The sequence below is a fragment of the Elephas maximus genome, chromosome 2 (genome assembly GCF_024166365.1).
Source record: "Elephas maximus indicus isolate mEleMax1 chromosome 2, mEleMax1 primary haplotype, whole genome shotgun sequence".
NCBI lineage: Eukaryota > Metazoa > Chordata > Mammalia > Proboscidea > Elephantidae > Elephas > Elephas maximus.
The window spans coordinates 164,471,552-164,485,833 of record NC_064820.1 but is presented as its reverse complement, the minus strand read 5'-3'; the positions used below and the strand labels follow the sequence as shown (position 1 = coordinate 164,485,833).

At 42.6% G+C, this 14,282-nt stretch overlaps 1 protein-coding gene across 1 annotated transcript; it reads right to left on the bottom strand.

Annotated features, from left to right (window-relative positions):
- Positions 1-944: 944 nt before the first annotated feature.
- On the bottom strand, positions 945-11,817 carry GRPEL2 (GrpE like 2, mitochondrial). Its single transcript, XM_049874035.1, has 4 exons — positions 11,403-11,817; positions 9,364-9,517; positions 7,332-7,413; positions 945-4,607 (listed from the first exon to the last, which is right to left on the bottom strand). Exons 1-4 carry the CDS (start codon positions 11,477-11,479, stop codon positions 4,243-4,245), a joined length of 678 nt encoding a protein of 225 aa, XP_049729992.1. The 5' UTR covers positions 11,480-11,817; the 3' UTR covers positions 945-4,242.
- Between the last annotated feature and the right edge of the window lie 2,465 nt (positions 11,818-14,282).

Here is a 14,282-nt window from a genome sequence, read left to right as displayed (position 1 = left end):
GATGCTGCCCTGTGCATACGTTGAGACAAGCCCAGATCCTTTTGACACTACTGTTACTTATGTGTTCCCAGTTTCTATCTCTGCCTTCTTGTTAAAAACCAAAAGGGAAGAGTTTCATCCACTGTCTTCCCAGAAGGGAAGGAAGGAAGGGATAAGCTCTCATTTCCATCCTCTTTTTTTAAAGAAAACAGCAGCTCAGTGTGGTTACTCTACCGCACCATGAGGGACAGATATCCCCTGACAGAAGAAACTGGGGATTGAGTTTCAGGGTAAGGAAAATCCAGATTTATTCAGATTATGGCTAAGAAATTGAAAGGTTTGGGAGAAAAGTAAAAGCTTATAGCTGGGGTTCTAAGTCATCTGCTGTGATTCTTAATAAAGTAACTGGATTCCTAAGTAAAATGGTAGGTGAATAAATATGCACTTGTCCTGTTGGACTCGACCATCCTCCCCTCCAGATCACTGGCATGTAGCCTTGGTCTGACCTCACCTTCCATGTGTCTTTCCCATCTTCTGACTGCCTGGCCTCGTCTTTACCTCAGCTTCTCAGCTGGCTTTCATATGCATACTCATCCTCCCGGCAGAATGGCCTTCTTTAGAGCCAGCCTTTCCTAAGGTTTGGCCTTGCATTTTCATGATAGTTCCAGTGCTGTCTGTATACTCTGGTTCCATAATCTATTGTTTCCTATATCCCCAGTGCTCTTCAATAACTATATTCTTATTCCTATCCACTCAGACTTTGTCCACACTCTCAAGTTCACTGTGGTGGTTTTAACATATGGCCCCAATTCTTTGATATTTTTCATATTGAGGGCTGGGCTGCTGTGAAATCTCAGGGTACCTCCATTGAGAATCAATACGGTGGGTGAGCGGTCAATGAACTAACCCTTACATGCCAGTGTAAAATATGAATTAGGCACACAAAGACACTCTAAACAGCTGAACCACAGTTATTTCAATTTGGGTTTTATTAAAGTTGTTCTTCAACATTATATTTCATCCTTTGTCTTCCCCATTTGGTTTTGCTTTCTTCCCTTATCAAATCCTTTGCCATGAAAGAACACCAAATAACTCATACCAAATGGACTGATTCCTTTATGGCAATGAGGAAATGTCAGTAAAAGATTTACAGAATCCAAGTACAAAAACCCTAAGATGCCCTCCTTCAAGTGAGCCAAAACTTCCTTAGGTTATCATCTGCATGCCAATAAGCCTCTTCACTTTACCATCACAATGAAAAGAATTCAGACACTGACAAAATTTTCTTGCTCCTTCAGTCTAAAAATGTGGATTTCTGTCTTATGGTTAAAAGCAAACAAACATAAACCCACTGAAAGCTGGAAGGAAAGTAAGTCACTGTGATTGATCTTACAAGTTTTTTTTTTTATAATTAATCTTTGCTTAGCCAGTCTTCCCTCTCCCTAGACTTCAGGCAGCTATAAAAACAATGTGTAAAATAAAAAAAACAATAAAAATAAATATTTACTCAGGGCCTACTGTAGTAGGCAATTTACACATTTCATTTAATCCTCACGATAGCATGAGAAAATTATAACCATTTTACAGATAAGGAAACAGTCTCAGAAGGGTGAAATGACAGGTGCCCAAAGTCACACAGAGGTGACTCTGCTGAGATTTGGGTTCAAGTTTATGTCCACCAAGTCTATGCTCTTTCTGTGGTGCAGCTCTCCATTCCTAAAACCCATTAGCTTCTTGAGATTCTATATTTCAAATCTGCAAACCTTCTGAATAAAAAAAGAGCCTAAAATTCTCAATCTACTTGCAAAAACACGAGATGGGGAAAAAAAAAGATATGAGAAAACTCTTGAGGTAATCAGAACATTTTATACCGAGTTTTTAAAATTCCAGTTTACTGGTAATGAGAGCTAGTAATCCATAAACAAACATGGATTACTAGCTCATTTTCTTCTGTCTCTATCTGCAAATCTCACAGGAATGAAGGCAAAGATAGATAAACTCCTACTGTGAAATTTGTTTGACTGCTCATTAAATTTATAATATGCACTCAGTGGAATGTCAAGGGATCCTGGTTTTAAAGTACTACCACCAATCTTTTGCTTGCGCTTTAAAGTGCATGTTTACTTGTCTGGTTTTAAGTATCTACATTTGGTGGAGATGGTAGGGCCCATGGGGGAGGGGGGAATGGCTTTAAATCAATCATACATATGCGTCTGTCTTCTTGTTGTTCGCCATCAAGTAGATTCTGACTCATATCGACCCCACATGACAAGAGTACTGCCCCAAGGGGTCTCCTAGGCTATAATCTTTATGGGGCCAGATCGCCAGGTTTTTTCTCTCCCAGAGTGGCTGGTGGGTTTGAACCGCCAACTCTGAGTTTGCAACTGAGTGCTTAACCATTGTGCCACCAGGACTCCTTATATGTCTATGTAGCGTCCTTAGAATTATCTATGATGTCTAAGAGGGTAACTTCTACCATCCCACTGAATAGGACACTACTGGGTTTCAGGAAGTAGAAATGGCTTTATTTTACGGATAACTAAAAGGCCCTATTGGCACAAAAGACACTCCACTACAACTGAAAGTTGGCAGTTTGAACCCACCCGGCAGCTCTGTGGGAGGAAGACCTGGTGATCTACTTCAGTAAAGATTATAGCCAACGGGGCAATTCTATTCTGCCTTATGGGACAGCTATAAGTTGCAATTGACTCGATGGCACCGAATGATGACTCACACCTAAACCTATGTAATTTGGATATCTAAGGACATCTAATCGTCTGCTGGGCACACATTTGTATGTTCATTAAAGAACTGTTGAATCTTAAGTGATTGAAGTTAATATCTAGTTGTTTGTTATTCAAGTCCTCACTGGAATTTAGCTCATTAGTTTAGAGATTTTTTTTCCTTTGGGTCCAGTCCCAAAAAGTCTAGGCTTTCATACTTAAGACACTAAAAGAGCAAGATTAGATCATCACTAAGGCCTCTTTTAACTAACATTAAAATATCGATAACTGACCTTTTTTATTAAAGTCCGACTGATACATCATTCATTCATAAACTCACTTATTGAACAAATCTTTTTATAGAACACCAGCTATAAGCAAGACTGAAAAAATAACACAGGTCCTGTACTCTAGATGGTTAATACTTAAAGAAGGAGCTAGATGTTTATACAAAGCTGATGTAAGACTAAAAAAACTAGGAAAAAAAGCTCATTGCTGTGAGAGGTAGTGATCTGTGAGAACCAATTAAAGAAAAAAAACCTCAGCATAACTAAATGGAATTAAGAGAAAGTGTGGGAATCTGACATTTTTGTTCTGATCACTGTCCCTAGTAACCTAATTGATAATGGATAAGGCAAATTTGACAAAGGGACAGATTTCAGGGCTAATGGAAAGAGAAACTGCAGGTAAATTATAATATGGACCAATGTGTGTCATTAGCTGTTGGTGCTGACTCAGTTTCCCTGAAATGACTATGTAACTACAAAAGCTGAAGATAATTAGATGACAACTCAGAGCAAAGAAAGCAGAAGGTTTCTCAGCCATCCTTGCTTAGAAGGTACCTTAGTATCACAGATTTCTTAAAAGTTCTCTGCTTTCCAAGTCTTGCCTGGGCCTTTAGCCCTTACAAACAGAACTGGAAAGAGGTGCATGTGGGATGACGAGTATGAGTATAAAGCCTACCTGGTAGGGATAACAAGAACAAAAAAGGCTAAGAGGAAAATAATAAAATGAAACAGGGAAGTCCTAAAAATCTATATGTATCAAAAATCAACCCAAATGATCTAAATTTGTACAACTATAAAGCTTTAACATCTAGGTACCCAAATGTTGAACCAATGTTGAACCCTATCATTCCCTTTCTCTAAAAAATACAAGATCCTAAATAATTCCCATTAAAAGGACCATCAGAAAGGAACATTTAGTTGGAAATGGATAAACACATACTTATTTCCATCTTTAAAAAGATTTTGGATTCAAAGTCATCCAAGTACCAATTTAAAAATAATTTTCTTAAACATATTTTGATAAAGGCCATAGAAAACACTTGTCACACTGTTCAAATGCCCAATGGCAAGACTTCTGATAAGACCAAACAGGTCACATTAAATCAACAGAACAGCTTAGAAATAAAGCCAATATGACTAAATCCAAAAGAGATCACATGAAGTAGCTCATGTACAATACAAACCTAGTTTAATAAATAACGGAAACACAGGTGACTGCACTCTGGGAGAATATTCAGTTCTTGCAGGCCCATTCATAGTCTCCTCTGGGACTCCACTGCCACCTCCACTTGGGCAAGTCTAATGGTGCGGCCCTGAAGTTTATAGCCATCTTGCCTTACTAATGCCACAGTGCCGGGCTGTACCCCAACACCAGCTGGCACGTGACAGATGAGTTCATGCTCATGAGGGTCATATTTGTCCCCAATGGGTGTCATCTTCTCCAGGCCATGCTTAGCAAACACGCTTTTTAGCTTTGCTTCTAAAAGTGACAAGCCCCGGAAGACCTTTTCCAGAGTGAGCTTCTGGTCCCCAGGCTCTGTTTCTCCAGAAATGCATTCTGTGGTCTTCTCCAAAATGTCTGCCACCTCCACCAAGTCCTTACAGAAACTCTGGATTCCTATTGAAAAACCAGACACTTCTATTATTTGTGAGGAAATTATCCCTGACTCAGCCCTTGGGAGTAGAGATTGGGGAAGGCCCAGATAGGCAGCTAGTATACTGGGTATCCCAGGAAATAGGAAGGTTACCACACAGGTCTCAGGAATCGTCACCACTGATTAATACCCCACCCCAACTGTCAAGCCCATGTTCCCCTTAGAAGGCATGTATGACCAGGGACCCTATTAGGAAATGGGGAAAGATAGTTAGAACCCAAGAGCTAAAAAAGGTAACAGTATTATACATTAGTCAGAAACCTACCCTTTTTGGAAACCCTGGTGGCGTAGCAGTTAAGTGCTACGACTGCTAACCAAAGCGTTGGCAGCTCAAATCCACCAGGCGCTCCTTGGAAACTCTATGGGGCAGTTCTACTCTGTCCTATAGGGTCTCTATGAGTCGGAATCAACTGGACAGCTCTGGGTTTGGTTTTGGTTTTTTGGTACACTTTTTAAACTAGACTGTTTTTATGCTTCTTATATTTTTGCTGCTATTCCTCATTAGTATTGAGTTACCTACAGTTTGCAAATTCTCATCTCAATTGTGCTAAGGCATGCATTCTGAAAGGGGGGATGTTTTTAGAAATTACTATTTCATGAGGGAGGGGCATGACTAGGAAAAAATACCTAAAAAAGGCTCTTTTGTGGGGGAAAGGGTGGTGATAATACTAATGGTTTATTCTTGGGGGCAGAAGAGCAGTGGGATGCAGACCTCAAATTCTCGTAAAAAGACCAGACTTAATGGTCTGACTGAGACTAGAAGGACCCCAGAGGTCATGGTCCCCAGGCCTTCTGTTAGTCCACGACGGAACCATTCCCAAAGCCAACTCTTCAGACAGGGATTGGACTGGACTATGGGACAGAAAGTGATACTGGTAAGGAGTGAGCTTCTTGGCTTAAGTAGACACATGAGACGATGTGGGCACTCCTGTCTGGAGGGGAGATGAGAAGGCAGAGGGGGCCAGAAGCTGGCTGGATGGACATGGGGAATACAGGGTAGAGAGAGGGAGTGTGCTGTCTTATTAGGGGGAGAGCAACTAGGAGTATATAGCAAGGTGTACATAAATTTTTATATGAGAAACTGACTTCATTTGTAAGCTTTCACTTAAAGCACAATAAAAATTAAAAAAAAAAAAAAGAATGGTTTATTATTAAGGACTGGGTAAATAAACACAGATCCACATATGAGGTATGTCTTCAACTGCCTGCTATGAAGCTATACATATTTATTGGAGATGGGCCACAAAATTTATCTCATCTTTTTAGGGTCACAAAAACTGTTAAAAGATAAAAATAAACTCAGTTTCTGAGAAATCTCATTACTCCCAGTTTCTTACAGAAATGATCAGAATGTTATCATCACAGTTGTTCATGGCACAACATCATGGGGACACGGTGGCTCAGTGGTTGAATTGCTGCCATCCATGTGGGAGACCTGGGTTGGATTCCTGGTCAATGCACCCCATATGCAGACACCACCTGTCTGTCAGTGGTAAACTGCATGTTGCTATAATGCTGAACAGGTTTCAGCAGTGTTCCAGACTAAGACGGACTAGGAAGAAAGGCCTGGCAACCTACGTCAGTCAATGGAAACCCTATGGATCACAACAGTTGGATCGATCTATAACAGATCATGGGGATGGCACACGGTTGGGGAGTGTTTCATTCTGTTGTACATGGGGTCATCGTGAGTCACAAAACACTGAGTGAAGAGCAGACAGCTATGACAAAGCACTGGGGTTGGACAGGACAGGAGTGAAACGAATCCCATGCACAAACAGCAGCTAAATAAACAGAACATGAAGCAGTGTCGCACAGGTTAAAGAAACATAGCTTAGGGGTCAGGAGACAATAGATGCAGGTCTGCATCTACCATCAATTAACTCTGTCAGCTCATCTGTAAAAGGTGGAGACGAGACCAGATAAAATCCAAGGGCGCCTCTGAAGTTCTTTTATCTTTCTGTGTGTAGTGACAGAAAGTATAATGCTCCTACTAAATTGTGAGTGCAGCAAGTAATAAGAGATTTGCCTTTTATCCCTGAATCCCTGTTACTCAACCACCACTTTCATGAACACTCTTGGAACAAGATGTGGTGTGCGTAAGGAAAAATCTTTGAAATGAACTAAAAAAAAAAAATGATTCAAGGTCTTCAATGAAAAAAATAGATGTGTTCTAGCACAGCCTTCAGGATTATCAGGGTTATGCGGTCTAACTCTTTGTTGGTAAATTATACAATGATAGTAATGCAAATAGTTTCTGTTCATAGCAGTGAAATTGTCTGGTGGCGATACGGCTGATTACTGCCCTATGGATACAGACCAATTCTGCTCTGATTGCTCTTTGGACTCTCCTGTTAACATCTTAGTGGTTCACGTGTTCATCCATAAGTCAAAAAGAATTATTTGTACAAGTACTAGAATGCTGACTGTAATAACCGTAAATTCTTGGAAAATAAAATAATAAACTATGTCAGGTTTGGTCAAAATAAAGGGAAGTAGCATTTCAGTAAAGGGTTCACTTGACATCACTCCTGAGAAGCAGCACAGGAAGACTATGGGGAAGTGGAAGGCTGTTAGGGATTCGGTAAGGATCCAGATGTGGTCTTAATGTGTTCAGTCTACAGAACTACTAGTAAGTGTCCTTAAATCAAAAGGCACTTTTGATTGTGAATAAATCTCTCATTTACCAAATATCTTGGCGTCTTCTATACATCTCTGGGTTTTCCTCCTTATGTTTTCAGAATCAGCCACAGCTCTCTGGTATCTCACCTGAATATCAAAAGCAAAGTCAAAATGGTAACAAATGTTAACCGGTGGCAAAGAATGTTTTTGCTCATTTTACAAATTTCATTTTTGTGATAGGTTTTTATAAAAAATCCAGGAATTACAGGAATCTTAGGTTAGCTACTCCAAATCCCTAGTCAAAGCAGGAACCTACTCTTTAGCAGCTGATGGGTAGCCATTTACCCTGCTAGTTTAAACACTCAGCAACAGGGAGTTCATTGTCTTAAGAAACAGCTGTCTTTTTCACATGCAGCCAACACTGCCGCCCTCCAACTTTGTCATTGGCCTATGAGAGTAAGTTTTAAAAGTGTGTATCAGCTATTTGAAAGCATTTTTTTTTTTTTTTAAGCCCCTTTAGTCTTTTTCTCTTTCACGCTTACAATCCCTGGTTCCTTCAATTATGGTTCTTCCTACCATTATGGGTGGTTACGAGGCTATAACAAACCCCACTTTCCACTTCTCTCTTCTACTGACACCAGCTGCACATGCAGCGCCTCTTTCTCTGGCCTTAGCCACCTGAAGCTAGGTCAGATCTCACAAGTTAAAGGACACTGTCCTGAGGACGGGCAAGATGCCAGCTGCAGGCCTGGGATTCCCTAGGGCTCCCTTCACTTCTGACCTGCTGGCTACAAAGCTAGATTTTCCCACTACTCCTGTACGATGCCAGCAGCAAGCTCATGCCCCTCGCCCTGGCCCCCCTCACTTCTGACCTGCTGGCTACAAATTCAGGGGTTTCCTCTAAACCCTCAGGATACCAGCCAGTAAGCTCGGTGGTTCCCAGGCTCCCATCCCCCGACCTGCTGGCTTTCGCTACTCCCTCAGGTTTGGTAATTTACAAGAACAAAAAAAGAACTCATGAAAAGTGCTATACTTACAGCCTTATTATAAAGGACACAAAGCAGAAATAGCATAAAGAGATGCACAGGACAAGGTCTGGGAAAGTCCCTAACATGGAGCTTCCATGTCCCAAAAAAGGATGTGTTACCCTACCACTTACATCAGTGTCTTTCACCAACCAGGAGGCCCATGGAGATTCAGTGTCCAGAGCTTTTCCTGGAGGTCTTGTTATGTAATGCAAACTCTAGCCCCTGTCCCCTGAGGTAGGTCAGTATCACCACATAATCACAAGGTGGGTTTCTCTGGCTATGGCATCATGAGGTAATCATGAGGTGAATCCCCCTGGCCTGGCCACCAGCCCACCACTCTAGGGTCACCTCTTTGGTATAATCTGTCAGTTCTGGAGTCCCTACTGAGGACATTTAAATCATTTGGGAAATTCCAAGGTTTTATGGATTATGCCTCAGGAACTGAAAGCAAAGACCAAATTCTTTGTGTAAGGTTAAATTCTGAACCCATAGTAGTCTTTCTTTGGAATTATTCTAGTTTATGTATCTCCCTCAAAGCGTGTCTGTCAGCCCAGGACTGGGCACAGTATGCTAGATGTGGTCTCACTATCAGAGTACACTGATCAATTACCACATTCATTCAACAAATATCTGCTAAGTGTTTACTACATGCCAGACACTACCTCCCTTGAAGCTGCCAAAATACCAGTTACCTGAGTGCTATGACACATAGGGAACTGAAAAGAGAGATGACTATCTTTAGCCAGTGATACTTCTCAAATACTACAGATTATTTTGCCCAGTATACCTATCGAGGGCGCAGGTGAGGTAAGGGAACGGTAAACACACGAACTACACAGAACATGTTAAGAAAGCCCATTGCTGTCAAGCTGATTCTAACTCATAGAGACCCTACAGGCAGAGTAGAACTGCCCCACAGGGTTCCAAGGCTGTAATCTTTATGAAAGCACACTGCCACATCTTTCTCCCGCAGAGCTGCTGGTGGGTTCAAACCACTAACGGTTCGGTTAGCAGTCAAATGCTTAAACCACTGTGCCACCAGGGCTCCTGTATAAAATCTACTACTCACTGTTAAATCCTGGACTTCCTTCTCCAGTTTAACAGCTTTTAGCCTTAAGGCTCGTTCAGCCAGAGAAGGCCCAAGCTCATCAGGTGGGTCCTCAGAGCTGCAATCCTCACCAGTGGTCCTCTGGGTGGCAGTGCTGAAAGGATGCAGCCATCCCCTAAAGTAGGCGGGGAAGAGGAGGGTGTACAAAATAAGGAAATGCCATCATAATAACCCAAAGGTACAACAAGGTTTAGAGACCAGGAAGTTGCCCAGGCTGAATCTCTGGATACAGTGCTTTCAATCTGACTCATAGTGACCCTAAGGAACAGTGTAGAACTGCCCCATAGAGTTTCCAAGGAACGCCTGGTGGATCTGAACTGCTGACCTTTTGGTTAGCAGCTGTAGCACTTAACCACTACCCCACCATGGCCTCCAATCTCTTTAACAGGTAACAACGACATGAATACTTATGAAATGCTTACTAAGTACTAGACACTTTTTTGGGGTTTTACCTGAGTTACCTCTTTTCATCTCACAACAAAAGATTGGTGCTATTATCGTTCTCACTTTATAGATATGAAAACTGAAGCTCAGATAGTCTAAATGACTGGCTCAAGACCATATACCTAGCATCCTGCTAGTGTCTGGCTGAACCAAACAATGGAAACAGCCAGAAGTAGGTACACAAAAGTCAACAAAGAGGACACCAAATTCTAACACCCAGGATGGGAATTCAAAACACAAAGCCATACAGTTCTAGTTCAACTCTTCATTTTACACATGGGGAAAATTAAGCCCAGGAAGAGTTTTTAAGAGTCCTTACCTAACTGGAGTTACGCCTAGAATTCAAAGCCTTCTTGAGAGCAAGCTGTAAGGCTTTTAGGGAAGAAAATTTGTGCTGAGAAAGAGATCCTGAGCTGGGAACTCACCTATGTGTAAAATCAAGTCAATTACAAACTTATAAAACACACCTATTTTTTTTTTTTTATTACATATCATGGACTGTAAGCAGGTGAGTAAATAGATCTTTGTATTCAACTAGTTTATAACTGGCTTCAGAATTGGAGTGGGAGTAAATTTTATCAGAAGGAACCACTTTTCTTCTGGTCACTTCCCTTAATCACCAACAAATTGCCAAAAGACTTAAAAAGAAAAACCAAACAAACCCAGAAACCCCGAATTCAACTTCTCACCCAGGTGCTAGGTCAGAAGGTAAATTATGAAAGACAAAAAGGTGATACATAAGTTATACAGATTTCCTGGATTTTTCCCTATGGTTTTAATCTACATTTCCAGGGTCCAAACATACCGTCCCATTCAGCCACTTTCATTCCCTGAGATTAATCTAGCAGCGTTTACTAGTAATTAAGAGCCTCGGTTCTGCTGCTATGACCGGTTTCCAGCCTAGGTCCCACCACTTTTCGAGTATTTGGTTTGGAAAAGCTACTCACGTTCTCTAAACCTGTTTCCTCAATTATTAAATGGAGGATAATAAAAAGAACTACCCCTAGTTCTGTCACTGGCGCCGTAAACTATCAATAAAAGATAATGCCACCGCTACTGATGGTGATAAGGCAGGAACTAGAACTTAACTGACTCCTGAAGGCAGGTGGAAACGGCCCTTTGGAAAGACTAAGTCCAGCGCCCTCCTTTTACTGACAGGTAAAATGATGCCCGGATGAAGGAGAAGGGACTGGCCTAAGGACCTACGGGGCGAAAAAACCCAAATTTAGCCGCAGACACCACAGATGGGTAGAAAGGGCCAGGAGAGAAGTACATCTCCAATTCAAGCAATGCTCGGGGCTGAAGATATCTCCCACCTTCGAGGACACTTCCTCGGATCTCCTTGCCGTCCTCGGCCTGGGAAGGAAGGATGAGGAGGCGCGTCTATGCGCCTCAGTTTCCCTCTCCTTAAAATGGGGCCGTTGCAGGCGCCAAGAAGCTTGATGGATTCTCTCAGCTGTGCTGAAGTAACCCTCGCCCTCCATCTCACAACTGCCCCGCCAGCTTGCCCGAACTGCATCGGCTTCACGTTCCCGACCCTCGCCGGCCTCCTTTACCTGCCGTAGGACGCGGTACTCGAGGCCGCAAGGCGCTGCACCCGCCGCGGGACCGCCCACAGGGACCGTGCAGCCATGTTTCTGACCTTGGCTTACGGAGGCAGCGCAAGCGCATTAACTACCAGGCACGCTTCCCGGCAGCCTTCGCGGGCGTTTCCTTCTTTGGGCTTAAGGACAGGAACGCTACCTCTCCGGTCTTCCTCGTGCGCCGCGGTGTTCACTGTCCAGTACTCGGGACCAAAGGCAACACTCTGGTTCCCTGTGTGTGTGTGTGTGTGGTCTGTAGGAAGGTTTGCCTTAACGAAGTGGACTCCGTGCAAGGCGCGAGATCTGCCGCTAATCACGGGGGAGCCCTTATGGAGCTTACATGAACTTACAAACAATAAACAAATACAAAAGCGATATGAAATCAAAATATGACCTGAGTTGAAAGGCGAGGAGGGTGGTGCTGTGAAAGTTTAGGTTACAAATACGAACGAGTTTTCCCAAAGGAAGTGAAATTTGACCTGGTAGATGAGGAATGAATAGTGAGAGAAGGGAAGGGGTTCAGGCAGAGGAAAACACTGCCTGCAAAGGTCTAGTGAAGAGAATATTGCGAATAAGGGACTGAAATACAGAAGAAGGTGGGGGTGGGGGACAACATGAGATGGGTGGTTAGGCAGGACCGGATAATGTGAGGGATTTAAAAATACTGCTGCCTGAAAACCCCCACCCCACCTCAGCGTTCTTACGTGCTTTTTTCTACGATGCCCTTATTTTCTGACTTACTGTGTTTTTAAATGATGTGTATTGTTTCGTTCGTTTACCCTCACTAGAATGTAAGGTCCATTAGGGCAGAGATTTTGGGGGGAAGTTCATTCTTTGTGAACAGTTGCCTAATAGGTGTTCAAGATTTTTTGTTCAATGAATGAATGAACTTTAGTTACACTCTAATTGCAGTGGGAATGTGTGACAAATCCATGTTTTAGGATCACTTTGGCTGTATGGAGGAGATTGCAGGTGGAGTAGAAAAGAGGCAGAGACAGAAGCTGTTTCAATAGCCCAGTCAAGAGAGGTCTGTATTCTGTCCTGGGGTCACCTAGACCGAGAGACCTTTATAACCACTTTATCTCAAGTAGCCATGTCCAGCACCCTTTTTGTGACCATCTTAGTATTTTACTTGTTTCCTTTTTGTTCTCGCAATTAGGAGTGTGAACTTCATGAGGGTGTCTGTCGTGTCCACGGCTGTGACTCTCGGCATCTAGTATAGTAGGTGCATATAGTAGGTGTTGGTCTTAGCTGTCTTTCAGTTGGCACCCAACTCATGGCAACTCCATGCACAGCGGCAGCCCTGTGGCTGCTTGGTCCAGCACCATCCTCACAATCCCCATGATTGCTTATGGATCGGACCGTTGTGATCCAGAAGATTTTCATAGGCCGATTTTCCAAGTAGATTGCCCGGCCTTTCTTCCTAGCATAGTAGGTAGTCAATAAGTATTAGTTGAATGAATTAATCAAGTTGGACGGTGTCCATGGAGATGGAAAGAAGACAATGAATTCTAACAATTTAGGATGGAAAGCTTACAGGATGTGAAGATGGACTGGTAGTAATTGGGATCCAGGTACTTGGAGTTGCAGGATTAGTTATTGAATAGCCTTTTGGGTCAGTTTTTTTTTTAAAAACAATGGGAAGTGTGCCCTCAGCATTTTGAATCTTCACTATAGCATGACTTGTTTTTACCATAGTTATTGGTTCAGATCTGTCCTTGTCTGTGAGTTTCATGAGGACAGAGCTGGAGTCTTTGGCATCTTTATATCCCATCCCTGTTTCCTTTTAGCAGGGAGGGATTATGATCCCCTTTTACATATGAGAAAATTGAGACTTAGAGGGGTTGGTGGACCTCCTCAAGCATCCAGTGACACTAGAATTCTGACAGTCCAAATACTTGGCAATGTTGGGAAGGATGGAGCTTCCAATCTACCTCAGAACCGTGAGCCGGTACTTTGAAAAAAAAAACACAATCAAAGGAGGCATTTTAAAAAGCAGGAATTGGCATCCTTACCTTAGCCATTTTTGCTTGCATTTGTCTTAGCTGCCCAGGTTGCTTAGCAGCTGCTTAGCTTAGCACAGGTTGCATGCCCTGGTTAGCTTAGGGCCTGATGCATGGTGAGTGCTCAGTAAATGTTAATTATTTACTACTTAGGTCCATATCCTCTCAAAGTGTCTACAAACTGTTGATGGGAAAAGACACTTAACCCCAAAACAACTGCATGAGAAAGAATGTGATACACACTGAGGACATAGTTGGAGTGTTGGGTGCCATTCCAGAATCCACATTTTAGAAAGGAACACTGACAATCCAGAATATGTGAGCTCCTTTTTCCCCTGAAGATACTCAGGTGGAATCTGGATGAAAACCTGTCAGTTATGGGTTGACTGCCTTTTAGCCTTAGTGTCTGTAATTACCATCTAAAAATTATTTCTTCAGTGGAAAGAACACAGGCTTTTGAGTCAGACGTTTCTTATGCAGCTAATTAGCTAATAGGAGGAGCCACTATTAACTGAGCATTGCCTATTTCTCAGACACTGTGCCAGAAGCTTCCTAGGTATTATTTCACTGGGCACCCCTAATATCCTTGAAAATACAATTGTTAACCCTGTTTTCACAGGTGAGGAAAGCAAGGATCAGAGAGATCAAGTGACTTTCACAAGGTCACCCAGCTGTTAAGTGGCAGAGGCAGGGCCCAAACCCAGTGGTCTGGATCCAGGCTCATAACCTCTAAGTCCTCTGCTCAGCCACGGATCAGCCGGGTGATTTTGGTCAGGTTATTTTTCCTGCTCTGGTCTCCAGCTACCTCACCACCACCACCACCACCACCACCAGCCTTAGAGTTGACTCC